Source organism: Kogia breviceps, chromosome 10 (genome assembly GCF_026419965.1).
Source record: "Kogia breviceps isolate mKogBre1 chromosome 10, mKogBre1 haplotype 1, whole genome shotgun sequence".
Taxonomy (NCBI): Eukaryota; Metazoa; Chordata; class Mammalia; order Artiodactyla; family Physeteridae; genus Kogia; species Kogia breviceps.
In genome coordinates this window covers 36,540,155-36,566,778 of record NC_081319.1, presented here as the reverse complement: position 1 = coordinate 36,566,778, position 26,624 = coordinate 36,540,155, and the positions used below count along the sequence as shown (strand labels likewise).

At 42.9% G+C, this 26,624-nt stretch overlaps 5 protein-coding genes and 3 non-coding genes across 37 annotated transcripts in view; 5 read left to right on the top strand and 3 right to left on the bottom strand.

Moving 5' to 3' along the window:
• The window catches only part of PBRM1 (polybromo 1), a 105,402-nt gene extending 101,252 nt beyond the window's left edge, over positions 1–4,150 (bottom strand). For 15 of the 30 annotated variants that reach the window (XM_067043934.1, XM_067043936.1, XM_067043937.1 and 12 more), the window contains exons 1-2: positions 4,012–4,138; positions 1,044–1,169 (exon numbers count right to left, since the gene is read on the bottom strand). In XM_067043934.1, coding sequence (XP_066900035.1) covers positions 1,044–1,091 — 48 coding nt within the window. In that variant the 5' untranslated portion in view covers positions 1,092–1,169; positions 4,012–4,138. Of the gene's footprint in view, positions 1–1,043; positions 1,170–3,683; positions 3,884–4,011 lie in introns of those variants that run through there. The other 15 variants (XM_067043924.1, XM_067043946.1, XM_067043928.1 and 12 more) reach the window with 6 other exon arrangements.
• Positions 3,918–12,331, top strand: GNL3 (G protein nucleolar 3). Its single transcript, XM_059076011.2, has 15 exons — positions 3,918–4,383; positions 5,563–5,621; positions 6,223–6,360; positions 6,481–6,594; positions 6,684–6,764; positions 7,831–7,963; positions 9,069–9,181; positions 9,434–9,551; positions 10,072–10,159; positions 10,675–10,849; positions 10,963–11,105; positions 11,188–11,321; positions 11,413–11,594; positions 12,071–12,137; positions 12,225–12,331. The coding sequence occupies exons 1-15, from the start codon at positions 4,371–4,373 to the stop codon at positions 12,308–12,310; spliced, it is 1,644 nt and encodes a 547-aa protein (XP_058931994.1). The 5' UTR covers positions 3,918–4,370; the 3' UTR covers positions 12,311–12,331.
• Positions 8,005–8,081, top strand: LOC131764710 (small nucleolar RNA SNORD19). The gene has a single exon (XR_009337919.1). It is a non-coding gene; the product is annotated as a small nucleolar RNA SNORD19 (small nucleolar RNA).
• On the top strand, positions 9,226–9,307 carry LOC131764715 (small nucleolar RNA SNORD19B). The gene has a single exon (XR_009337922.1). It is a non-coding gene; the product is annotated as a small nucleolar RNA SNORD19B (small nucleolar RNA).
• On the top strand, positions 10,542–10,618 carry LOC131764711 (small nucleolar RNA SNORD69). Its single transcript, XR_009337920.1, has one exon. It is a non-coding gene; the product is annotated as a small nucleolar RNA SNORD69 (small nucleolar RNA).
• A 212-nt stretch (positions 12,332–12,543) lies between the features above and the next one.
• GLT8D1 (glycosyltransferase 8 domain containing 1) lies at positions 12,544–22,879 on the bottom strand. The gene is made up of 10 exons (XM_059076015.2): positions 22,797–22,879; positions 18,374–18,427; positions 18,193–18,291; positions 16,097–16,310; positions 14,565–14,682; positions 14,254–14,338; positions 13,985–14,097; positions 13,456–13,622; positions 13,220–13,332; positions 12,544–13,076 (listed from the first exon to the last, which is right to left on the bottom strand). Exons 2-10 carry the CDS (start codon positions 18,387–18,389, stop codon positions 12,886–12,888), a joined length of 1,116 nt encoding a protein of 371 aa, XP_058931998.1. The 5' UTR covers positions 18,390–18,427; positions 22,797–22,879; the 3' UTR covers positions 12,544–12,885.
• The window catches only part of NEK4 (NIMA related kinase 4), a 58,261-nt gene continuing 50,010 nt past the window's right edge, over positions 18,374–26,624 (bottom strand). Inside the window, exon 15 of the mRNA XM_059075998.2 lies at positions 18,374–18,427. Within this exon, the coding sequence (XP_058931981.1) occupies positions 18,422–18,427 (6 nt within the window). The 3' untranslated portion in view covers positions 18,374–18,421. The remainder of the gene's footprint in view (positions 18,428–26,624) is intronic.
• SPCS1 (signal peptidase complex subunit 1) lies at positions 23,194–25,049 on the top strand. The gene is made up of 4 exons (XM_059076024.2): positions 23,194–23,498; positions 23,858–23,917; positions 24,002–24,088; positions 24,556–25,049. Exons 1-4 carry the CDS (start codon positions 23,463–23,465, stop codon positions 24,679–24,681), a joined length of 309 nt encoding a protein of 102 aa, XP_058932007.1. The 5' UTR covers positions 23,194–23,462; the 3' UTR covers positions 24,682–25,049.

Below are 26,624 nucleotides of genomic sequence, written 5' to 3'. Positions count from 1 at the left end.
CATTCATTAAAGAAAGAGCCACAAGACATACCCCAGAAAACACTCAACATACTTGCCATACCTGCGCTAAAATAGCAAAATTGCATTTTGAAACTTTTCTGTCAATCCAGACTAAGCTCCTTTTCAGTTATATGAGGTACTCTATCCCCATGAATTCACAGCTTTACTTTTCAGTAGATGATCTTGAAGAGCACCCCAGAAGTGAGGTTTTAGGCCCTCCTTGGCCTCCCAGAAACATGTAAATATTTGCTCTAAGTTTTAGGCAGACTGCTAAGTAATCTTAACACAGCTTTACAAATATATATACATATATTTGACTATAACACAAGAAATGCAACCACTGAAATGATCTGCTACAGCTAGAGGGTAAGGGTGCATACCTGAGAAAGTCCTACAATGCTTATACAATTTAAAAACAGTATCAAATAGCATACTGTGATTTCACAGGCCTTTCTCTAAAGCAAAAAGAAAAAACTGATCCCAGTGTCACTCATCAACATTCAATTTCAGGAAACTAAGACACCAGTAGCTGAAAGAATGGGTTGCCAGTAGAATGGAGAGAAAAATTGGGTATCTCCAGGGAACAGAAAGCAGGAGCAAAACAAACCAATAAATAAAAAATTCTGGTAACCAACTAACAAACTAAGTCTCTTATCTCTTCCTCTGAATTACAGTCCACATGCTGTTTAAAAACAGAGCCTAATATGATGATATTCCTTCCTCTAGGAGTTGGTTTGTTATACAGTATATCAGTCTGCAATCGGCCACAACTGGCTAAAGCTTCAAAGGGCTTAGGCCAAGGCCAGCCAACTTTTGTTGATTTTTGTTTGTTTTATAAAAGATTGATAAACTGGTGTCAATTCATTAAAATCAAGAAACTAAGGACCAAGCTTTTGTAAACAATCTATGACAAGGACACAAGTGAATTTGATGAACATAAGGCAGGAATCTTTATGAAAAGGATAACAAAATTTAAGAAAGGTGGAAGGGAAAAGGCAAGGAAGGACAGAAAAGGGAAAGGGTGTAGATGATCAGTAATTTACCAGCTTTACCAGAGCACAACCAGCTCCTCGAAAAGCCAGTCTCCTCATTATGTCTGAAGGCCAAGTGAAGCCAGTGGGAGAAGGCAGGGCTTTAGAAGTGCTGATTCAGTGTTAATATATTCAAAACTGAAAGAGAAGAACAAGGCAGAGACAGGGGAAATAAAAAGGGTCAAAGGAGTAAAAATGAGTACGAATAGACAGAAAACATTCAAGCAGAACTGCTAAAGATAAGAGATCTGGAGAAAATAGACATATCAGTTTTCTTGCACCAATCAAACATCTGCAAAGGCTCAGGAACTAACAGTATCTGACATTTCTTCCATTTTAAAACCAAATGCTTTTCACATGCATAAAGATGCCTCACTGAGGTTCCCCTTTACTCACACGGAATGAGTGTCAATTCCAGGAACGAAGCATGCCTGCCCAACTGCCCCCTAGTCAATAAGAGCAGAGTTCAATCACAGAGCTGGAATGGAGAGTGAACACATGTGGAAGGCTCACATGTGGCACCAACTGTTAGCAAGCTGGAACAAACCAAGAATGGCTCATGTGAGCAAAGAGTATGGAAAACTCCTCCCCACCAAAAAAATTCAGAGAAAGACATTTCTTTCCAAAAGTCCTATGAGCACTGCAAAGATATCACATATAACTTTAGAACAGTTTCAAAAAAAAAAAAAAAAAAGCCTTCGACCATTTGGCAGGAGGTCAAAATTACTTTTATAAATAATCCGCTGAAAATCAAACGACAAAAAAATGTAAATCATTGGGGGGGATGTTTAGACCACACAATATCCAAAACTCCTTGACTCATTAATTTACTTTGATAAGAAAAAAAAAGATTCAACTTAAGGATAATTTTCGAATATTTTCTCATCCAAGGAACACATTTTAACATGTATTTTGCAAGTTTGGTTAGAAAGGCAATGTGGCCAGGTGGGTAGGAGGAGCAATAGGACCTGAGCTCAGAAGACCAGGATAAGAGACCCAGGTCTTCCATCTCTACCTGTCTGATGCTGCTTGAGTCACAACCTCTCAGATCTGTTTCTTCATTTCTAAAACGAGAAGAGTAGTGTACATATCTCTCTTGGATTGTTATGACAGTGTAAAATGTATGTGAAATCACTTTGAAATGTCAAAACACAACAAAAATGTTATGTTTTAACTCTAGGATTGTACGCTATCTTGGGCACAGGAACAGCACTTTATCCATTTTTGTGGCCGAACTTATAGCATAGTTTCAGTGATCAACTTATCTATTTAATAAAACATATTAAAAGTGCACTTGAGACATTAAAAAAAAGTTTCATAGTTTCAAAGGCCTGTGAGCATCCATTCAGTAATTCTTTTTCTATAAAGAGGAAAGATTCTGAAACTTAGTTACAAGTTTTTAAATGGCACTGATTACAGTCACATGTCCAAAACTCTAACAACCAATGATAAATTACAGTGGACAGTAAAGAATAACTTTACAAGGTGCTACTGGGAAAATATTTACTCAGTATAACCAAATGGTATATTTTGACAGTTTATAGACTTTTTGTACTCTCCTGTTATTTCTAGTATTTCTTAGTACCGTAATACATGTTTAAAACAAAAATATTGGAAAACAGAAGATTCAAAAGGGGAAAAAAATAGCTTATAACCCAACTTCCGAGAGAAAAAGCACCCTTAACGTTGGCGTTCACAGCTTTCAGTATTTATTCTATGCCCTGGTTGCTTTAAAAAAAAAAAAAAAAAAAAAAAAAGCATGAACAAACCACATGTATTATGTTGCAGCCTGTGTTTTAACTTAGGGAATATTCTCCCAATTCAGTGTTCTCTCACATGATGTTGGATGCCTTGAGAGTAGTCTATCATACAGATAGCAATTTACTAAACTTGGCGATTTGCATAGAATATGAATATTTAAGATATTCTGTACACTTCCAAAGTCAAAGAAAGTGGTCAAAGCCCTTCTATTTATCCACACATATTTATTACTGATTTGACATACTTCTTCAAAAGATACCTTCCAATCTTCCTTTGGATCTAAAATATGGGCAATCTGTTAACAAGTGATAAGGCAGAAATTATACTACTCTTTTGTATTGAGTCCAATTTGCTTTTGAATTATACTTGGGAAAAGAGCTCACTACTAAATGGAAAAAAAATCTTGAAATCATTTTTGAGGAGTCTTAGTTTGTTGGAAAATAAGTTAATAAAAATGCTTTACTCCAACATGTTTCTATAATTGTAGTAATAATTTCTATATCCACTATACCGTATATTTGTCAATTGCTTTTCAGGATTTCTTCTACATTTATGCCAATCTTTCCTCTTCTTTAAGTCATCAATTTCTACCCTGCAATAACAAAACTATGCTTCTTTCTCAGTAAAAAAATTTTAAGAGACGAAAAAATATTAAAAACTAGAAACACAAACAATTTGAAAACCTCGATTCTTTGTGGTGTTGCATATAAGAAACTATACCTGGGCTCCACGATAAATACAAGTCCCATTGATAAAAATACTCAGTCTGAACAGTCATACAGAAAGTATTAAAAAAAAAATTTACTATGAGAGTTTGTGTCTGAACCGTCAAGAAACGACAACAAAAAAAGGAGGCCCTGAGCTGCGGAGGAAATGAAAGACTTTCCCAACCTGTCACCGGTACGGGGAACTAAGGGAAACGTTGACAGTTTTGAAGCTGCCCGCGACGAGAGCTCGGCCAGCCGCGGGGGGCGGGAAAGCGGGGCGCGGGGAGTTTCCGAGCCGCTGCGCGCCTTTGTCCCAACCGGCAGGTGCGGCAAGGCTGCTGGGCGCTTCCAGAAGTCCGCCGCCATGCCCCGCCCCGCGCGCCCGGCCCGACCAGCGCGTCCCGACGGCCGGGGCGGGGCCTCCGCCGCTGCTCCCGCCCGCCCGGGCCCACACAAAGGCCCGGCAGCCGGCCGAGAGGAAGTGGCCCCGCCCGCCCTGGGCCCGGCCTTACCCAGCCGCTCCGCCGCCTGCAGCCCCGGCCGCGGTCACCGACCGCCGCGCCCCGCCCCGTGGCCGCCACGGCTGCTGCTATTGCTCCTCCGGCCGCAGCCGTCGCTCCAGCACCCGCCGCCCGCACCGCCCTCACCCCTCCCGGTGCCGCCGCAAAACCAGCCCCGCGGCCGCCAAGCGAACCTGGCTCCGCGCGACACTGCGTGCGCGCGCACGCGGGCAGGCGGCGGCGCGCTTTACGGCGGCAGCGTGAGTGCGTGACGTTTGCCCGTGGTCTCAGTTCGCACGTGGCGCCTGTGGAGGCACTTTGTGGCTGTGAGTGTTGGTGCAGCTGCGGGCGTAGCCCTTTCGACTTACAGTATGAAGCGGCCGAGTGAGTGTGCTCAGGGTGCGGGCTTGGAGGGGCTTCTGTGTCTGATGGTCGACGAACCCACCAGGGCGCGCCTCTGCGGCTTGGTCTCTGGGGAATGGAGGGCCGGCGGGAAGGCCGTAGCCCTGATCCCGCCTAGAACTGAGAGTTGGAAGGCCCCACGTGAATCGTGGGCCTGTGGTGCAGAAACAAGGCTGGGCCCTAAGGGTAAAGGTCGGGCTAGAGTCTCGTGAGGACCCAGTCAGTGTCTGAGCCAGGTTTCAGGCGCAGCGTTTTCCCTTGTGTGGCCACGTTTGATCCGGCCCTGGTGAGATCGGAGAGCCGCCTCTCAAACCCACTGTAAGCTCCTTTGTGATTCGTGCTATTTGACAAGAAGTGGCAGTATTTTTGGATCTTATACGTTCCTGTGTGCTATCCCAGTATAATCTGGGAAGAGTGGGAGCGGGGAAGTTGGGCTCTACAACGGATCTGTTGAATCAGAGTCTTTCGGACTTGAGTGGTCCGTGTTTATTTTTACCACCCCACCCCACATGATTCTTTTTTTAAAAAGATTCATTTATTTATTTTTATTTTTGGCTGCGTTGGGTCTTCGTTGCTGCGCGCAGGCTTTCTCTAGTTGTGGCGAGTGGGGGCTACTCTTCATTGCAGTGCGCGGGTTTCTCATTGCGGTGGCTTCTCTTGTTGCGGAGCACGGCCTCTAGGCGTGCGGGCTTCAGTAGTTGTGGCTCGCGGGTTCTAGAGCGCAGGCTCAGCAGTTGTGGCGCACGGGCTCAGTTGCTCAGCGGCATGTGGGATCTTCCCGGACCAGGGCTCGAACCCGTGTCCCCTAAACTGGCAGGCGGTTTCTTAACCACTGTGCCATCAGGGAACTTCCCCACAAGATTCTTAAATTAGGTTTCAGAGCAAGTTAATTACTTAACGCAAATATGGATATGACCCTAGAGCGCAGTCATCAAAAACTAAAACTGATCATTTGTGGATAAAGTGGATTTAAAAAAACCGTAAATAGGGCTTCTCTGGTGGCTCCAGAGAAGCCCGTGCACCACAACGAAGAGTAGCCCCCGCTCACCGCAACTAGAGAAAGCCCATGCGCAGCAATGAGGACCCAACGCAGCCAAAAATAAATAAATTAAAAAGAAAACAGTAAATAAATTAACTCTTTTGTGATATGTTGCTTTGCAGAGTTAAAGAAAGCAAGTAAACGCATGACCTGCCACAAGCGGTATAAAATCCAAAAAAAGGTAAGTCTTGTTCTTGGAAGAGTTATACCAAGTATAATGCTAAATTGATTTCTGCCCCACTCCTCCTCCACAAAAAAGTCTGGATTAATATTAGTATGATTTCACCTCAAGAAACGGAAGTTGGATAGACTATGACGATAGCTCTTAAGCATCAGAAGTAATTAAATGATAAGAATCTGTAAATTTTGATCAATATGGTAATAATTGCTGCAAAAAGAATCTCCTGGTGACTTTTTCTTGCTGTTTCATACATAAGTATGTGTGTTCTCTGCATTGTTAGTTAAAGTTTTATGTTTCTAAGTCATTTTACAGATACAAGTAAACTGCAGCCAGATTGGTCACTCACATGAATTTTGTTTGGTTTTTGTTTTGTATTGTTTTGCGGTATGCGGCCTCTCACTGTTGTGGCCTCTCCCGTTGCAGAGCGCTGGCTCAGCGGCCATGGCTCAGGGGCCCAGCCGCTCCATGGCACGCGGGATCTTCCCGGACAGGGGCACGAACCTGTGTCCCCTGCATTGGCAGGTGGACCCTCAACCACTGCGCCACCAGGGAAGCCCCTTGTTTGGTATTTTTGTTAACTAATAAAATTTTATTATGATAGGTTCGAGAGCACCATCGAAAATTGAGGAAAGAGGCTAAAAAACGGGGTCGAAAGAAGCCTAGGAAAGACCCTGGAGTTCCAAACAGTGCTCCTTTTAAGGAGGCTCTTCTTCGGGAAGCTGAGCTAAGGAAACAGCGGGTAAAATGCATTAGCTAAAATGTTCAACAAGTGATGTGTGGGTGTGTGTATTTTTTTCAAAGTAAAGTTACAATGTCAGGTCACTTTGGCTCTCCCATTTCTCTTGTGGCTTGAACACAGCTTGAAGAACTGAAACAGCAGCAGAAACTTGACAGGCAGAAGGAACAGAACAAGAAAAGAAAACTTGAAACTGACCCTGCTGTTGAGCTGTCTAACATGGAACCTATGAAAGAGGTATGATTACAGTCATGAAAAATGGAGAAATAGGTTACATCTACTGACCTACTAATTTTGTGTCCTTTCCCCTTGTCTTTATCACCTAGGAATTTGGGCAGTGCAAAACTAAGAAAGCCAAGTCAAGCAAACAGAATCCGAAGAGGCTGTATTGTCAGGAACTTAAAAAGGTATCATAGTCTAGGTTAGTGTCTAAAAGGGGTAATGAGGTTTAAAAGACTAGATTTTTTTTTTTTTTCTTTCTCTCCTGACACCAACCTTGTAGAGGTGGAAGTAGAGTTTTCTTGAGCAGGAAGAATTTTTCAGCAAGTTGGCTTACTCTGATATGTTTAACTGAAGGAAATATTCTTATGGTTTTAATTTTTTGCATGGGAACAGTCCCCCATAAGCATGATTTACAGAAGTGGTATTTTGTGATAAAATAACACTATGACACAGTGGCTTTTTAAATAGAAGGAAATACTTCAGAGGAGCAGTACAAAACTAAGAGTCTCTAAAGTACTCTGCTGAAACCTAAGTGAAGGAGGTCAAGGGGATGTCTTGGTATAGCACTGCCATCCCCAACACCTGTTTTCCTAAGCTCACTCCCTCCTGTGAATAGACCCTGACTGTTTTTCTCAGCAGCTCTTGGCAGGGCCACAAAGGTCTTTCAAACTACATAACTCAGAATGGGAAGATTATATATTTAGATAGTTGGGAATGTTTCCACTCTTGAATTCCACTTTGATCAGAGGCCACTGAACAAACCTATGTCTTACTGTCATGTAAGAAATAAACATGTGAACATCATTCACACCAAAGTGAAGATATGAGATTCAACTCTGGGGCTTCCCTGGTGGCGCAGTGGTTAGGAATCCACCTGCGAATGCAGGGGACACGGGTTTGAGCCCTGGGATCTTGAGCCCGTGAGCCACAAATACTGAGCCCATGTGCCACAACTACTGAAGCCCGTGTGCCTACAGCCCACGCCCTGCAACTAGAGAAGCCACCGCAGTGGGAAGCCCGCGTACTGCAATGAAGAGTAGCCCCTGCTTGCTGCAACTAGAGAAAGCCCACGTGCAGCAACGAAGACCCAATGCAGCCAAAAAAAAAAAAAAGAATAAATTTTAAAAAAAATTATTTTTAAGAGATTCAACTCTGAACTCACCCTGTTGCAAAGTAGACAGCGCCAGTGTACTTATGTGGAGGGTGGTGCCAGAGCAAGGGATTCTGTTCTGATAGCTTCTGCTTTGACAGGTGATTGAAGCCTCAGATGTTGTGCTGGAGGTGTTGGATGCCAGAGATCCTCTTGGTTGCAGGTGTCCCCAGGTAGAAGAAGCCATTGTCAAGGCTGGACAGAAAAAGCTGGTACTTGTATTAAATAAATCAGGTAGGTGAAAACATTGCTCTTTATGTTCCATATGCACTAGTGAGGTATGAGGAAAACATCTGAACAGTCTGATTCTCTCTGAAGACTGATAAGATCCAACTCTGACCTCAACAAAACCAGTGCATATGCATGAGCTCTTGTTGCCAAAGACAGTGCTGGGCAGTGGGGTGGAAATTTTTTTTTCCCTTAATTACTATATTATGCTTTATTTGTTTATTTATTGTTACGTTGGGTCTTCGTTGCTGTGTGTGGGGCTTTCTCTAGTTGTGGCGAGCAGGGGCTGCTCTTCATTGCAGTGTGCAGGCTTCTTATTGTGTGGCTTCTCGTTGCGGAGCACGGGCTGTAGGCATGTGGGCTTCAGTAGTTGTGGCGCATGGGCTCAGTTGCTCTGCGGCACGTGGAATCTTCCCAGACCAGGGCTCAAACCCGTGTCCCCTGCATTGGCAGGCGGATTCTTAACCACTGTACCACCAGGGAGGTCCTGGAGATGTTTTCTAGAAGCGAATTAACTGGTTTGTACTGTTCTTTTGCTATTCAGTACTTAACCACTTTGTCTTATTTAAGAGTGTAAGCTTTTATACTCAGCTTACTGTGTAGTACATTTCACATAGGAAATGACGACAGAGTGCCACATTCTCCACACCTGCACAATGTCGACATGTGGCACTATTTAGATGAGACATGATTATGTATCTGGGTTTGAGCAGCAGGGACAGAAACACCCAGAAACAGAAACCTGTGAAACAGAAAGTAAGGATGGGATCTAAAATTACAGTTGGGGTCAGTAAACATGGGTGCTACCTGATAGTAAATTCTGGAAACATAGCCCTAAGGTTAGTATGGTAATATTCTAGAGGTTGACTTAATCCTGAAAAGGATGAGCAGTGCAGAGGGGAATTAAAGAAATACAGAGGTGTACATACTGAACTCTGTTAACCAGAAGCATGGTAGGGAGCTGACCCTCTCCCCATCTTCTAGTTCAGATACTTCTGAAAAAACTGGGAAAAGGCAAACCTGAATGAAATCCATACTTTACTAGATTTTGCAAATTCATCTCAACAAAATGACCAAATTGGAACAATGTTTTATTTCTAATCCCTGTCAGATTTGGTACCAAAGGAGAATTTGGAGAACTGGCTAAGTTACTTGACGAAGGAATTGCCAACAGTGGTGTTCAAAGCCTCAACAAATCTGAAGGACAAAGGGAAGAGAATCAAGGTACCCTTAGTTTAGTGGTGGGAAATGTGGTTCTTTCATCTTTCAGGTGGGTGAAATATGATGAGTGTACAAAATCTTGACTAAAAAATGAAAACTTGTAAGATCCAACTCTGATTTCATCCAGGGATAATCTGAAAGGCAATGGAATGTGGTGATTTTAATAGATGGGCTCTGGAGCCAGATTGCTTGGGTTTTATCTGGTGGGTTGTCAGAAGTAGTTAAACTAATTATTTAGAATTTTAACTTGTGAAGGTAAAGAAGAAAGCTGCTCCATTCAAAAGTGAAGTCTGTGTTGGAAAAGAAGGCCTTTGGAAGCTTCTTGGAGGTTTTCAGGAGACTTATGGCAAAGCCATTCATGTTGGGGTAATTGGTGAGTTTCAGTTCAACACATTTTATGTCTTATCTCAGTAAGTGCAACTCGGCACTATAGATAATGCTAGCTCCTAAGAGCTCTGGTTTATTTGAATTAATAATCTTTTCCGGGCTTCCCTGGTGGCGCAGTGGTTGAGAATCCGCCTGCCGATGCGGGAGACACGGGTTCGTGCCCTGGTCCGGGAGGATCCCACATGCCGCAGAGCGCCTGGGTCCGTGAGCCATGGCCGCTGGGCCTGTGCGTCCGGAGCCTGTGCTCCGCAACGGGAGAGGCCACGGCAGTGAGAGGCCCGCATACCGCAAAAAAAAAAAAAAAAAAAAAAAATAATAATCTTTTCCTTCCCGTTCATTACCTGTGCAAGAAATGAAGGTGCTAAGAGTAGTTTTAGTATTGAAGTGAAGGCGCTCAGATCCAACTCTGATCTTGCTGTAAACAGGCAGGCATAAAATAAGGGAGTGGAGATTTTATAATTATCAGCACATAATGCCTTTTGTATCTGTGGATTTCCCATTTGTAGGTTTCCCAAATGTGGGGAAAAGCAGCATCATCAATAGCTTAAAACAAGAGCGGATATGCAATGTTGGTGTATCCATGGGACTTACAAGGTAAATTGAGTTCCATAATTTCAATATTTCATTATAGATAAGTATGATTTTGTTTATTTTAAGGGAGACAGTTTTCTATTTCTATTTACTCAACTTTCTATTCAGTGAAAGGGGTTAAGCCAGTGTTAGGCTTGGGAAGAATTGATTAGAGTAGAATAGCTGCCCACAATCTAGTTTGGAAGACGAGCAAATAGATTCATAGAAGGAAAAGCTGCCTTAGAGGAAGTGATGTTTGAACCTGAACTTGAATAGAAGTCTGCCAGGTAGAGGAGGGGAGATACGACAGGGGAAACAGCATGTGTTTAGGTCAATATGTATGTAAGCTATAACATGTAGTGTTTTGTCTTTAGAAGAGGAGGGTGTGCTGTTACAGTTTTAGATAAACATGAAGCAAATGATGATAAAGTGGATCTGACAGACTGTGCTGAGTTTGTTCAATCCAACCCTGAGCTTCGTTGTGTCTCTTGGCCTTTAGGAAAACTAGTGCCCGTCAGTTACCATCTTTCTTGTTTCAGGTACATGCAGGTTGTCCCCTTGGACAAACGAATCACAATCATAGATAGTCCAAGTTTCATCGTGTCTCCACATAACTCTGCTATTGCACTCGCTCTGAGAAGTCCAGCAAGTATTGAGGTAGTAAAACCAGTGGAGGCTGCTAGCACCATCCTCTCCCATGCTGATGCTCGACAGGTAAAAAGAATCCCCTTCCCTTGAGCTCCATCTTGTCTTTCATTATAAGCATTTTTTAAAAACATCTGTACTATATCAGATAGATGACAGTTTGTTTTTTTTTTTTTAATAAGGTAGTACTGAAATTTACTGTCCCAGACTTTAAGAATTCTCTGGAATTTTTTACTTCATTTGCTCAGAGAAGAGGACTGCACCAAAAAGGTGGAAGCCCAAATGTAGAAGGTGCTGCCAAACTGCTGTGGTCTGAGTGGACAGGGTAAGGCTTTTCTCTGTTGGCTTTTTGATGACCACATAGAATAAAGGAACTGATTTTTGACAAACTTTATTTTTAATACCAGTGCCTCCTTAGGTTACTTTTGCCATCCCCCTACATCCTGGACTCCTCCACATTTTAATGAGAGCATTGTGACAGACATGAAATGGGGCTTTGATCTGGAAGAACTGGAAAAGAACAATGCACACAGCATACAAGGTAAGCACAGCTTGTGTTTAACTACTGTCTTCATAAGCTGACAGGCCAATAAAGATCTCATCTGTTTACACGGGCTGTTTACCTTTCCTAGCCATCAGGGGCCCTCGTTTAGCCAGTAGCATCCTTTTCCAGTCATCAGGTCTGACAAATGGAGTGATAGAGGAAAAGGACATACCTGAAGAATTGCCGAAACAGAAAGAATGGAAGCAGGAGGAGGGGGGGGACTATGAAGATGTCAACACTGACCAGGAATGTGTTGATGAAGAAGGTGATGTAAGTATGTTGTGCATGAGTTGTTTAAGCTGAAGTAGGTTTTCTAGCATTACAGTGTACAACAGAAGGGGCTGAAGAAAGAAATAGAAATTAAATATTTCATGACTTTAAAAAGCCTCGTACATGGGCTTCCCTGGTGGCGCAGTGGTTGAGAGTCTGCCTGCCGATGCAGGGGATACAGGTTCGTGCCCCGGTCCGGGAGCATCCCACATGCCGCGGAGCGGCTGGGCCCGTGAGCCATGGCCGCTGAGCCTGCGCATCCGGAGCCTGTGCTCCGCAACGAGAGAGGCCACAACAGTGAGAGGCCCGCGTACCGCAAAAAAAAGCCTCGTACAATTTAGAAGTTTAAGGTTTGCAATCATTAGCTTGATTTTGTGCATCCATTAATGTGTACCTCCAGAGACTTTTTTGGGTATGTAATTAACTTGGATTATTGAGCACACAGGGCTTACTAACACTGTTTCTCTATCCCACAGGAAAAGAGCTCAGACATGTCCCCTGCAGAAGAGGCCTGTGAGGCACTGCCTGAGGAGTCTCAAGCAGGTGAGTTGGGTGGAGGGATCCTCTAACAAAGCAGTACAGTAGCTTTTATTTTTGTTTTTAAACACCTCCTTTTTCTTTCCAATATAGATAAGCAGTCTGCACCATCTTTCATCTTGGATAAAATGACTGAAGAGGAAGATGATGCTTATGATTTCAGTAAAGATTATGTATAATAGAACTTTGTCCTTCTATAATGGTGTTTTGTTGTTGGTTTTTAACATTGTGAGCAGACTGCTAAGCTGTTCTCTGCGTGTGATGTACCAGTTTGTTACAGTATGACATAAGCTGTGTATATAATGATATATTCATCTTAAAAAAACAGGCAACTTAGAAAGTGTCAATTCTGTAAAAAGATAACTCATTTCTTAAACAGTGAGTGGGTAGAAGTAAAGTTAAAACAGATACCTTATTGAAAAACGTAGTTTTTACTTTATTTACAGATTCGGCCACAGGTCACAAAATTAAAACCAAACAGCAGTGTTGAACTAGCTGTACGAGCCGTATCTAAGTACATTCACCTCTGGTCGTTCAACACTGTCAGTAAGCAAACTCTTGGTAAGGCAGATGGAGGCATATTTATAGTCTGTCTGGGAAGCTGACTGCCAGATGGGGCAGTTTGTCCTCTTTACCCAGCTGAAATGTCCCTTGTCCCTTTATTGCTGCAAACAGGCATTGAAGGCTAGCAAGTGTTACTTCCCACACATACTGTCTTCCAGGATTTCCTGAGAAATGCTTATAGCATACTTATTTACTTTATATTTGAGATCTCCACATGTCTTCGGATTAAGCTGAATTTGCCTGTTGGGTCCGGAATATACCATTTTTCCCAGACATCAGTATATGAAGCAGTTCTTCCCCATGGCTTAAAGTGTCCATTCCAGTGGAGTAGCTTGGCAGCCTTAACAAACTGGGGTGAATATCGTTTTCCAGCACTGGAACCTTATATTTAGGGAAAAAAAGCCAAATGACTGTACTAGTCAGACACAAGACTGTAGGAAACTTAAGGAAAACAATATATTCCATCCCTGAGGGTGGTCCTTTAGACACCATTAGCTTAGGCCCTTGGTTAATTATCTACTTACCAAGGTGGCGAACATTCCACATAGGGTCGATGGTGGAGTGCTGTTGATAAAATACAATCAGCAGAGGTGGTGTTGTGATGCTGCCAGCCAGTGTTCTACTGTACAGCCCTTCTCTTGGTGGGACAGATAATAAATGAAAGCTGTTAGTGAAGAATCCTGACTAATTCCTGTTCGTGAAGACCCCCAGGGTTGAAATAACAAAAGAGTTTTCACAGCTAGACCAGTTACATACTTACTCTACATTGAGTTTCATCCATTTTTCCAACTGGTTAGTTATATTCTGTCTTTTCCATTCTGTCAGGTTTGCAACAAAAACTCCAGGATTAAATGAGCAGGTGCTGGCTTTCATGGAAAGCTTACGAATTCTTTCCTTTTTATAGTCAAGATATCCAATGTAATTGTACTAAAAACACAATTGGGATATATAGTATGTTTAGTGCTTCAAACAATAATTTGATAACTGTTCTGCTTACTTATGACTTCTCAGATTATTAGCAAAGGGCTCTACATAAAGCAAATAAAAGTGACACTTGGGATTGCAAGTTAGACAACAGGAACCTAAACATTAAGCCAGAGATGTTCAAAGAGAATCAGGTTGTCTAATCCGTGAACCAATCTAGGAAAGTAGCCTTGAGTTTTGGGATGAAATAATTGGTGAATAAAATGTAGCTAAAGATTCAAAATTCCCTGATTTTGCTGCCTTTCCCCATTGACATGAATTATAGGGAGTGGTATGTCTATTCACGAGGTTAGTAAGTAATTTACCTGGTTCCCTGCTCCACGGATAACAACTTTAGTAGAGGATGAATCACAATCTTCTGAAAATGCAGCTGCATGTCCTGGCTTCAGTGGTGTATTGTACAGGGCAAGAATATCACCTGAAACAGATAAGGTTTAAGATTTATACTGGAAGTTGCCCCAAGATTCCCTATTCCTCCCACTTCTTAGGATGGCCTTTTATAGGATATCATAAATAAGACAACCACTATCGCCCACACTGGACAGAGAGCGCTGATGGTGACAATCTTTAGTACCTTGCACAATTACATCATCGTCCATATATATGGCCTTCTTTGCGCTGGGAACCAGAATTGGCAAGTAGAACCTTGCAAAGGTTAACTGGAAAAGGAAAGAGGCATTGGCACAAGATTTGTCAGTGGCTGTGCTTTTGTTTATTAAAAACTCCCAGAATGCTCTTGGTATCCATGCAGGAGAAGACAGCCAAAGGTTTCAGAACTTCCAGGTTTGGTCCCCAGGGAAGTACTAGTACTGTACCCACAGTTACCCAGGTATTCCAGTCATTTCATAATATTACCAAGTACAAACAAGGATGCATATAACTCACTGGTTTCATGGATTCCCCCTGGTCAGGATCCTCCTTTACTTTCCCTTCCAAAAGTTTAGTGTCAAAATTCACAATTTTGTACCTGATGCTTTTCAGGGTACTGCTGCTGAGCCAGGACCTGATGAAAATAAACCACTAAATATCAGTTTTAAGTAATCATGTCCCAAACCACAGCCATATCTCTGCTTCCCAATAAGACCATAATGTAAGAGAAATCCTGAGGACAAAATAGGTGTCTTCAAGCCCCTTCACCTCTGAGCTTTGGTTTCCTCATCTGCAGTGAGTTTACCCACTAAAGACCCTTCCTGAACCAAGATTCCATGGTGATAGTGCATCCAAAGGCTCATACTTTTGATCACTCTTCTGACACAAACTGCTGTAAAATAAATTCATTATGGAATTGAGAAGATCCTTTCACCACATGGATCATTCAACATTTGTCCCTCCAAATACATCAGTGAAGAAAATGAGTCAACGTATGATGGTAGTGAAAGCTAAGTTATCAACAAAGCTGGTAAATCAGTCTGTTAATCTATACACTCATTAATTCACTGTGTTGGCTGAGTAATTCTACCTGAGTCTAAGGTACTGCCTATAAGAAAAGTCAGTGTTCCCTAAAGAGGTACTGCACATTTTTCCTAGGCCCATTTCACTTCAGCATTTTGTGGATATAATGTTATTTCTGTAGTCTATTTTAATGCAATATTTCTTTCTACATTATTTTAGATGATTTCTTGAGTTTTTAAAATATGGAAAAATAATTCATAACAACTTTCATGAACAGCCATGGAGAAAGGCACAAGAAAAGACATGTTTTAGAACTTTGACCACTATTAACCTGTTAAATAAAATGTTTCTTGGAATAAACTTTGTAAATCTTAATTCAAAGCATCTTTCAAAACACAGTTAAGACCATCAGATTGAGTTTCTATTAATCATAACACTTAAAATAGTAAGGACCATTTACTGAGCGATTCTTACGTGGTAGGTGTTTTCATAAATTTTTTCATTTACTTGACACAACAATCCTCTGAGCTGATATTTATACCCCGTACTTAGATGAGTAAGGGGGTTCCAAAGGGTTAGGTAATGTTCCCTACTATGGGCTAAAATTTGGATCAGTGTCTACGCTCACTTCACCATACTACCTTGCCATTGCTCCCATGTCCCTTCCCACTCTAGACCAGAACTACTCAAGAGCATGTTCTTGAAATAGGGAACTTGTAAGAGAATGTAAATCAACACCTTGCTTCCTTCACTGAGAAAGTCTTATTACCAAAAAAAAAAAAATAGCCACTTAACTATGCATAGTAACGCAGCTGATTTACATCTTGGCACAGTTTTCTTACATGTTTTTGCTATCATGGAGACATATTTATGGTACAATCACATGGAAAAGCTGTGCAGTTTACATGTGGTATAATAATTATATAGGAAAAATGTAAACATTGAAAAAAATATTACTGGATTGGCAGCTGGCCTGCTCTTAGAGCATCCCCTAGAAGCAGGATCATCAGGCAAGCCGAGCTCACCGGAGATGGTCTGCTGTACCGTTGAGTGTAACAATGTAGAAAATCACATTGGAGCGAGTGTTGTGCTGAATGCTGTTTATGGCTGCAATGGCCCCCCCAAGTCTATCTTCAGATGCAGCAATGACCACAGGAATCTCCTCTTGTCTCCCATCTACCGCATGCTGGGGAGCATTTGGGACAAAGTCTACAGGCTGAAGCCCCACAATTCCTGAATCTGCAAAGAACACACACAAAGAACGTACTGTGATACAAACACAATCTCAAGAGCTTTTGATAACAGAGCCCAAGACATGAAAAGAGGTAAGCTGAGAATTATACTTAAGACCTCATTCTGTCTCATTGTAATGTGAAGCATATAGCCCAGAAATTGTGTTTTCCTGTATGTAACCAGGCCTTTGGAAAAGCATTTTTTTAAAAAATAGGCAGACAATTCTGATACATTACTGGTAGGAATATAACAATCTTTTTAGATTGTATTTGGGCAATTTGTATCAAGAGCCTTAAACAGGTACATGGCCTTTGACCCAGTAATTCCCCTTGTGTCTCTTAAGGACAACATCTGAGAGGTAACCAAAAGTCACAATTTTATTTTCAATTGTGAAAAACCTAGAAACAGACTAAAAAACAGTTGTTTTTCTAACTGTGAATTGTATCCTACAAGTAGACATGAAATCAATATAAGTGGATCGCAATCAGAACATGAGTAGGAAAACAGTTCCTCAATTGGAATAGAACAGTGACTTAGAAAAGAAAATATCAGAATGCATCACATACAGCAACTGCAAGTACTGTTTTGTAAACCTTCTTGCTTTTTATAATATGTTCGTTCATTTACTCATTCATCATGTATTGAACACTGAGCGCCTATTATGTGCCAGGCAATATCTAGGCACTGGGGTTACAGCCATGAATAAGATGGTCAAATCTTTACCATTGTGTAGGGCAGACAGACAATAAATACATGTATGTGTCTGCTGTATGTAACACATTCATTATTGTGGGGTTGCCATCAAAAAAATCTGAAAGTCATTGTACCAAAAGACTTTTTCCTATGGCAAAACATAAACTATGTGACATTAAATTTACATATGAAGAGTTTTGTCATGGTGACGTGCTTAGGATATAATTATGTGAAAAACCATGTCATGTGTAGTTTATATATAATCTCAACTGTATAGAAAAAAATACAGAAAAAAAACGTGGAAGGTACTAACACAAAATTTTAGTAATTATCTCTAGGCAGTGAAATCATTTATTCAATGAATATTTAGTAAGCACCTCCTATGTACCAGCCACAACTGTCCTCATGGAGCTTGAATGCTATTTTCTTTTTTATATATGTTCCCACCAGAAGCATACATTACTTTATGTAAATATATATGTATATATAAAAATACACATACATATATACACTATTATAAAAACATGCTATCAGAGCACTCAGTGAAAGTTAAGGGAAAGCTATTAGTCTTTTCTTGCTCTGGTCAAGTACAGTGGGTGACAATCCAAAAATGATTTTTGACACACTCTGAAGCGGCCAACATCCCTCAATACCAAGGCAGAGCAGTATGAACAACTAATCTAAAATAACTGGCAACGGAATTATACAATAGTGGTCTTTTAAATCAGTTGAGGGCTTTGTGGTTTTGTTTTACTACTAAAGACCGCTGATATGGTTTCATGTGTTAAAACAGAGTTAACAGGTAAAGGAAAGTAACCAGACTGACTCTCTAGTGAACAGAGGAGGCATCAAACACCAGCAACACTCACCTGTCCCCACGTTCTGAAGCCCTGCCCTACTGAAATGTCTGTAGATAACGGCCTACAGTGGCTCCTTTCTCCAAGGCCTCTGATTTGGTAAAAAGGAATCTTCTGTGAGATCAAACCCTCAACAAACAACTGCCCAGCAAGGAGAAGGGTACAGGCTGCAAGAGCACAATAAGTGCCACCTGCCTTTCTCAAAGTCTTTAGTAGTTTCTATAAGGCCAAGAAGAAAGCCTTCTTTTCCTTGAATCTAGTGATGTAACTTGGAATGTGGGACACGGGGAATTCCAGGTCCTCAACACATGCCAAGGCATTAGTCAGGGTTCCCATACCTGAAACCTCATTCCTCAGCAAACTGCTCAGGCCGAGGAAGTTATGGTGCAAAACCAGTAAGAAGAGAGCAACAGCCAGGACCAGGATGATAATGTTTACTGAAACAGAGGAGAATGCCCATGTTACATCTCTTCACCTTTTGACCAGGTATAAAACAACAGAACTGTAGAAAGGACATACCTTTACGGAATGACATCTTTCTCTTCTGTCTTATATAAATATTAGTTATTAACCCTACAAAACAAAAACAAGCCCCCAAAGTCAGTAGGTACATTAGAATGGCCATCAAAATGCCTACACGCTTTTTTTTTTTTTTTCTGGCTGCAGGCAGGCTTTCTCTAGCTGTGGCGAGCCAGGCTACTCTTCGTTGCGGTGCACAGGCTCTCATTGTGGTGGCTTGTCTTGTTGTGGAGCATGGGCTCTAGGCATGCGGGCTTTATAGCGCAGGCTCAGTAGTTTTGGCGCACAGGCTTAGCTGCTCTGCAGCATGGGGAATCTTCCTGGACCAGGGCTCGAACCCTTTTCCCCTGAATTGGCAGGTGGATTCTTAACCACTGTGCCGCCAGAGAAGTCCCGCCTACACAATTTTATTCAGGTAGAAACAAGAAATGCATATGGTATTTTCTGCCAGAAACTTGTTTTGAATTAACAGTTTCCAAGAATCCAATTTGGGATCTGAATTTTTTACGGTAGTCATAATAATAAAATACTTCCAGTAACTTATAGCCTTGTATACCATATGCCACTAGATGAAAAGTAAAAGAAATTCTACCAGGAGTAATACCTGCAGTCTAACCACTATGGAAATGTTTTCTGAATGAATTTCTACTTAAAATTCCTAATTAGACGTGGACTTCTGTTGTCTATGATCAAGTAAACCAAGGTCAGCCTTGTTGGTACAAACATCCCTGTTCCAAGCTGTATTCCATTCATCGTTAACTGGAATTAAAAGAGAAAAAAGAACAGTTCCCAAATTCATTTAAAACTATAGCAGAGGGACTTCCCTGGTAGCACAGTGGTTAAGAATCTGCCTGCCAATGCAGGGAACACGGGTTCGAGCCCTGGTCCAGGAAGATTCCCCATGCTGCAGAGCAACTAAGCCTGTGCGCCAAAACTACTGAGCCTGCGCTCTAGAGCCCGTGAGGCACAACTACTGAAGACCGCACGCCTAGAGCCCGTGCTCGGCAACAGAGTAACCCCCACTCACCGCAACTAGAGAAAGCCCACGCGCAGAACAAAGACGCAACGCAGCCAAAAATAAATAAATCTATAAAAAAGAAAAAAAAAACCTATAGCAGAGAAACAAAATTACAAAAATTCACAAAATCCAATCTTGCCATCAAAAGTTTAGAGCTCTAGTCTCAAAAATTAAAAACCTGCTAAAAGAAAAAATTAGCTTCTTCTGGGGGCTTCCTATCTGTTGGTTAACTACCCATCTCTTATGAAAGTGGTGTCTAATACTGTCACTCTGCAGGTGGTTTGTGCTCCCCAGCTCATCGGAAGCCTTCACTTTTTCAAAACAAATAATTCAATGGAAACAAGACTGTTAAGTGGGGCTAAATTAAACAATTAGGTTTCTACAACAATCTTTGGGTAATGTTTCATTAAAAACATTTTATACAACCTGGATATAACCTGATCCTACATTTGAGAACTTCACCCTTTTCTACTTCATCTTCCCCCATGGGAGTACCTAACATTTACATAAAGGCTATTAATTTTACAAAGCACTTTTAAATTTTTTTTTTTTTTTTTTTTTTTTTTTTTTTTTTTTTGTGGTACGCGGGCCTCTCACTGTTGTGGCCTCTCCCATTGCGGGGCACAGGCTCCGGATGCGCAGGCTCAGCGGCCATGGCTCACGGGCCCAGCCGCTCCGCGGCATGTGGGATCTTCCCGGACCGGGGCACGAACCCGTATCCCCTGCATCGGCAGGCGGATTCTCAACCACTGCGCCACCAGGGAAGCCCCTACAAAGCACTTTTAAATATAGCATATTTCTAAAATCAAAGTTAGTCTGAATTAATTTCATCTTAAGTGGAGTGTGTGCCTATCAGGCACTTGATTTCTCAAGGCCTTTGAAAAGAAGAGAAATATATTGAAGGGCTGTTTAAAAAACTGGGATCACAAGCCAGATTACAAATTTGGGAGAACATAATTCAGACTCCCAAAGAACAATCTAAAATACACACACACATTCTTTCTCACTCACTCTCATTTCTTTCTAGAACAGTATATGTAAAGTATATTATACCAACAAGCTTACTCTCTAAAGACTACACATCAGGGGCTTCCCTGGTGGCTCAACAATGTCCACTAACAATTACTTACAGGTGGTATGTTAATTGAGAGGCACAAGTATTTGTGCTATTCCAGCTAGCTAGACAGAAGAAAAACACAATCCAAGCAGGTATTTGATGTACTTAAGTAGATTCGCATGGCAGAAACCACCTACTCCTAAAACTCTTCCACAGTTATCTACATGCAAAATGCCGATTCTTATGGAGTGTGTCTGATCCATATTTCCTTTCCTGGTGCAATTCCTGGTAATGGAATTCACTGATCTGGTTGGAAAGAATTCTCAAAACAAAACTGTATGTACATCCCAGATGTGCAATATTGGCTGTATTTTTGCAAGAGTACACAACTGTGTACAATTTGATCAGTAATATTCAATTGTTCACTATGAAAAGCAGTATTTTGTTTAGAAATTATAAGACCTTCACATTCCCAAGTCATTCAAAATACACACACATAGCAGGCATTCCCAGAAATATGGGTGAAGAAACCTTACGGGGCAAGAACACTTTTTTAACTTGCTAGCTACCTGCAATAGTACCCACATCTCAGTGGCCTGTTCTGCTTTTCTTTCTACTGCTATATATTCCCAAGGAAGGCCATTCCACTCATGCTCTGCAACGTATCCTGTAATTGTTTCCTTGGTGCAGCATCAGCAAACTCTTTCCCTCTCTGCCGGATCACACACTTAGCAGCATTAATTATCATGCTCTGGTATCTTCCAGTTAATTAAAAAATAAAAATAAAAAAGACACCACTTCCCATATCCCAGCAGACCCACAGACTCATTTCTCTGTTCACTCTCACTCTAAAAGCTTGAAAGGATTTAAAGTTTCCAGCTCCACTTTCTCTCCTCTTGTCCTCTATCCTACTTCAACCAGACTTATAGCCCTACTTCTCCATTCAAAGTGGCTTTGTCGAGGTCACAAAAGACCAAGGTCATCTTTCTGTCCTCTTACCCATCCCCTCAGAGGCCATCAAGAAAGTTCACCGCTCCCCCTCTTCAATTATGAAATTATCTCATTTATTTGATCTGTTTCTTTATTTGTGTCTTCCCTGCTCTATGAGAACAGTGACTCCAGTGAAAAGTGTTTACTCGTGTATCCTCGCCATCTAAAACCATGTCTGGCAAATGGTAATAGGTATGTGATATTTGTTGAATGGTCTTGTTAATTCAGGAGCAAGGCTGGTTCTCAGCTCTGAAAGGGAACACGATCTTTGATAGTAATCATGAAAACAAATTCAAACACAAGGAAAGACATGGATTCCAATGGAGACCTCTCTGAAATTGAACCTAACACGCAATCTCCTTTTCCCATGATTATCTTTATAGCTCAAATACCATAAAGTCTCTGCAGCAACTGCCACCCTGTGAAGTGCATTTAAAGAGGGATAACACAGAGGGATACATCTATTTCTGCATACAAGGGAAAGTCTGTTTAGTCTCTGCCAGACTGAAAGGTGGAAAAGGCACTAAGGATATACATCCACTTTCTCTACCTCTTCTCTGTCTAGCTCCTACTTGGCTTTCAGGAGTCAAGGGAGCCTCCCCCAAACCTCACATTCAGCTGCATCTCCCCTGAGCTCTCACATCTCCCGGGCTTCGCTACCCCAGAGTAAATCCGGCTTATATTTGTGGGGTTATGTGGCTGTCTCCCTTGACACACTCTGGGCTCTAGGAAGGCAAAGGCCTGGTGTTGGTCACGGCCATGTCCTTGGCCCAATTCATGGCCCCCAAAAAGCTGCCGGGTATGTTTGCTGACTGCATGAGGGCGGCAGCCGCACACGGCCTGCCCTGGAGTGCCTAGAATCCCACCGCCTGTGACCCTGAGGCGCAACACAGCACAGAGGCCAGAGAGCCAGTTGGGACCCACAGGCCCAGGTTTCCCAGAACAGTTTCTCCCCGGAATGTCGGTCTTCCACCTTGCTCAGAGTAACGGGGCAGGGCCTAAGCTTCTGAGATAGACGCCAGCCTTGAGAGGCAGTGCGAATCCTTTGCTGGCCTCTTTCGGGAGGCCTGAGTCTGTGAAGACTCCAGTGAAGCCGCCGAGCAGCCTGGAGGGACAAACTGGAGACTCCCCGGGTAGGAGTTCTCTCCCACTGGTGCGAAGGGGCGGGCCAGGACCCGTCCCCCTCCGAGGGCATTCCCTTTCTCTGGATGATGGGTTCTGGGATACTCCCCTCTAAATTCTGGAAGTCAATAACGTTTAGGGGTGTTTCGCAATGGGTGACGCTCCGGAGGTTCCCCCCACCCCCGCGGCCCCGAGGCCAGCCGTTTCCCTCGGACGCTCCCCACGGCCACCCTTACCTGCAGCCCGAGGAGGAGGGGCCGCTGCCCACGCCCCGGCCCGCCCCGCCAGCTCAGCGCTCCCGCCGCAGGCCCCGGGGCCCAGCCCGCCGCCGGGCCGCCCGCGTCCCCTGCACTCCGGACCGAGCCCGCCTGCCCGCTAGCTCCGCGGCCGCCGCGCAGTCCCGCAGCCCCCGCCGTTAGCCGCTCGGTCCACAAGACCGTCGCGCAAAGCAGGCGCCGCCGGGCAGCCCCACCGCTGGGGTCCTCGCCGAGAAATGTCCGTCGCCATGGAGACGGGGCGCGCGCAGGCCGCCGATAAGCCGCGAAGGCACAGCCAAGGACAGTTTGGGGGACCTGGACCGCAGCCCTCGGCACCCAATAGCACTGACGGCGAGCCCTTAACGGGCGCGTGATGCCTCGGCTCGGCCGCCACCGTCAGCATCTCGGCCCTTGCGGAGAGGGCGCCGGCCTACAGCCAGCTCCGAAAGCGCGGGTCGCCTAGCGAGGGCACGGGGAGGGGCCTCGGGCCGACTGGGTTTGTGGGAGACATCCGTTTCCGGGGCCGCGGCCATCGCGACCCTCGGCTCGACAGGTCCGCAGAGCTGTACGCAGGAGCTGACCCCGGCCACTACTGTCCCTGAGTCCTGGTTGCCTTCGCTCCGCCGCCCGCCTCCTGAGCCAGTCATGTTGGAGTATCTGAGCTCCCTGCCCACGCAAATGGTGAGGGCGCTGCCCGCCTCGGCCCCAAGATTCCTACACGCCGCTCGCGAGCCCGGCAGCTCCGCAACCCTTGTCCGAGACCCACCCGGTGCAGCGCGGTTCCTACCCCGGATGGCTACTTTCTTCCCCGAAATGAATCTCCTTGGTCCCCTTCTCTCTTCCCCCGCGAGGATGCCCCAGCCCGGGTTCCGTGAGTTTGCTTTAATTCCCCCGGTAAACCCAGAATGTCATTCCTTGCTTAAGTTCTTGGGAAAGTCCCATATATTGGGATCGCCCTGTGCCAAAGCTGTGAGGCCAGGGCAGGAATGTATCTCTTCAGTGGTGGAACCAATTCCTGCTTTGCTGTCCTTCACCTCTAGGATTACAAGGGCCAGAAGCTAGCTGAACAGATGTTTCAGGGAATTATTCTTTTTTCTGCAGTAAGTATTGGTTTTGCATAATCTTCTCTCCCCACCTCCACCCCCCCAGCTTGACAGTATTTAATATACTTTCTTTGTCTCTAGATAGTTGGATTTATCTACGGGTACGTGGCTGAACAGTTCGGGTGGACTGTCTATATAGTTATGGCGGGATTTGCTTTTTCGTGTTTGGTAAGAAATTTATGTGTGCTTGGATGTTAGTGGCAACTTAGGTTTTCTGAATTGGATTGTTTTGGTTGGCCCTAGTAGTGAGAACCGGCACCATCGTTTTCCCTCATCCTTCCCTTGCTATCATTGGAAAAGTAAATGCCAAATAGCATCAGATGAGGTTAAGTTACATAAAGCTCATTTCTTCTGGCAGGCGATCCAAGCAGTAATCTTGAAGTCAGACTAGACCTTAAGGTCTTCATATTGCTCCCTCCTCATCTTTCTTTTAGCTCTTAAAGCCATGTGTAAACAATGAGGCTTGTTCTCACAGCATCTTGTCTGGGTGGTGGCACACAGTTTTCATAGGAATGTTTCTTCTTTTTTTTTTTTTACCTTTAGCATAGGAGTCATTTGGGAACCAGGCATTATACATAATGCTCTTTTAAACTTTTAATGGCCATAACTGATGTATTTTCTCTGTTTTGACCCAGCTGACACTTCCTCCGTGGCCCATTTATCGCCGGCACCCCCTCAAGTGGTTACCTGTTCAAGACTCAGGCACAGAAGACAAGAAACCAGGGGAAAGAAAAATTAAGAGGCATGCTAAAAATAATTGATTGGGGTTTTCATGATTGAGCTTTACTACTGCACCTGCTTTTGTTTCGTGTGACATGAGCTAAATTGTTTTCATATCCAAAACATGAGCTAAAAACACCTATGCTCAGCTGTGTACAGATTTTGTTCTCTGTATTTCACTTCTATGTTGGGTTTTGATTTATAAATATTTTAGACCTTCTCGTCACAATCCTTCTCTGAAATGGAGAACAGAAAACACAAGTATGCAAAGTTTCTTTCAGGTCTACAAAATAATGAAGAATAAAAGCCTCATAAATGATAGTACAAATTAACTATCAAAGTTTTATAATTCATTATGAGTCATCAGGCTGTTTTAGTGTTTTCAAATAAAACTCACAGTGCAACTCAATATCTAAAGAGTCTTTTGTTTATTGTTCTGCAAGCATGACTACTAGTAAAAGCCAAAGTTAGAAGTTCGTGGTTCTGAAAGTGTAAGAACCATTTCTATTTTCTGAAGCTACAAGTTCCTAACATACTTTTTTTTTTAACAACAGCAAGCACCTATAAAAAAACTTTTGCTTTATACATTTAACGTCTTATTCAATGCATGATTCATATGTGATATCTTACAGCTATGAAATTTACCACAAATGTAAATTTGTGGTAAAGTAGTATCTTGGTACCACTAAAATAAGGCTATTGCCAAGCAGAAAACATTTAATCCAGGCTTTACCTAAGGTGGTTCAAAGTGGAAACCCATAAAACTGTAAATTCCTTTAAAATTTTCCAGAGGGCCGAAGAGAAAAATGTTCTAAAGGCCTTGTGGGAGGGATGGGAGTGGAAGGGTTATTACAGGTAATATTCTGTTTCTCAATACCAGGATATAGGACTTCCAAACTGAGTTTAAAAAAAGGGAGCAAAGGGCTTCCCTGGTGGCGCAGTGGTTGAGAATCCGCCTGCCGATGCAGGGGACACGGGTTCGTGCCCCGGTCCAGGAAGATCCCACATGCCGCGGAACGGTTGGGCCCGTGAGCCATGGCCGCTGAGCCTGCGCGTCCGGAGCCTGTGCTTCGCAACGGGAGAGGCCACAACAGTGAGAGGCCCGCACATCACAAAAAAAAAAAAAAAAAAAAAAAAAAAAAGGGAGCAAAGACCTTAATATAGCAAAAGTCAGGAAAGGATTCAAAAAAGGGGAAGAAAAAAGATGGCAGAAACAAGAACAAGCATATTAATAAGTATAATAAATGTGATTATAAAGTTAAGAGCTCCCAATAGGGTTAAAAATCACGTCACTTCATGTTCTCAAAATGACACCCCAAGGTTGAAAACAGGAGCAAGGATATATTAGGCAGATGCAACCAAAAAGGAGTGGTTAATAGTGAAAAAGAAATATTTAATATCAGAAAGCATTAAATGAGGCAAAGAGGGACATTTCATAGCTGTAAGATGTCACTTATGAATCATGCATTTAATAAGATGTTAAATGTATAAAGCAAAGATTCTTACATATATTGGAATTTGGCAAAGCTACACTCTTGGCAGGAGACCAACACTCTACCTTTCAGATTTTAAAGATCAAGGCAATTAATATGAAGACTTCCGCACTTGTTCCACATACCTGGAACATCTTCCCTCAGATATACATGACTTGTCCTCTCATTCAGGTTAGGTGACATTCATATGTCACTGTAAAGAAGCATTTCCTACTACCCTGTCAAAGTATGGGTATGCCCCATCATTCTGTGTCTACTTCCATGGCATTTAATATATCTCAGTATATATTTGTTAATTGTCCTCCCTAGAAATAAGCTCCATGGGAACAGGAACCTCGTTTTGCTCAGTGCTGTTTGCCTAGTACCTACAACAGTACATGACACATTATAGGTACTCAGTAGAATGAATGATATAGAGCTGTGCTGCCCAATATGGTGCTACTAGTCATGTGTGTCCAAGTTTAATTAAAAATTGAGTTCCATTACAAGGG

What these genes read in the sequence shown, in the direction of transcription:
- SPCS1 (XM_059076024.2), top strand. Translation starts at nt 23,463, where the DNA reads ATGTTGGAGTATCTGAGCTCCCTGCCCACGCAAATG. An exon ending in GCTCCCTGCCCACGCAAATG is followed by an intron (nt 23,499 to 23,857) that starts GTGAGGGCGCTG and finishes CTTCACCTCTAG; the next exon opens with GATTACAAGGGCCAGAAGCT. An exon ending in GATTTGCTTTTTCGTGTTTG is followed by an intron (nt 24,089 to 24,555) that starts GTAAGAAATTTA and finishes GTTTTGACCCAG; the next exon opens with CTGACACTTCCTCCGTGGCC.
- GNL3 (XM_059076011.2), top strand. An exon ending in CTGAGCTAAGGAAACAGCGG is followed by an intron (nt 6,361 to 6,480) that starts GTAAAATGCATT and finishes GCTTGAACACAG; the next exon opens with CTTGAAGAACTGAAACAGCA. An exon ending in GTATCCATGGGACTTACAAG is followed by an intron (nt 10,160 to 10,674) that starts GTAAATTGAGTT and finishes TTCTTGTTTCAG; the next exon opens with GTACATGCAGGTTGTCCCCT.
- GLT8D1 (XM_059076015.2), bottom strand. An exon ending in GGTACAGCAGACCATCTCCG is followed by an intron (nt 14,683 to 16,096) that starts GTGAGCTCGGCT and finishes TATTTTCATCAG; the next exon opens with GTCCTGGCTCAGCAGCAGTA. An exon ending in CGATGATGTAATTGTGCAAG is followed by an intron (nt 14,098 to 14,253) that starts GTACTAAAGATT and finishes TATCTGTTTCAG; the next exon opens with GTGATATTCTTGCCCTGTAC.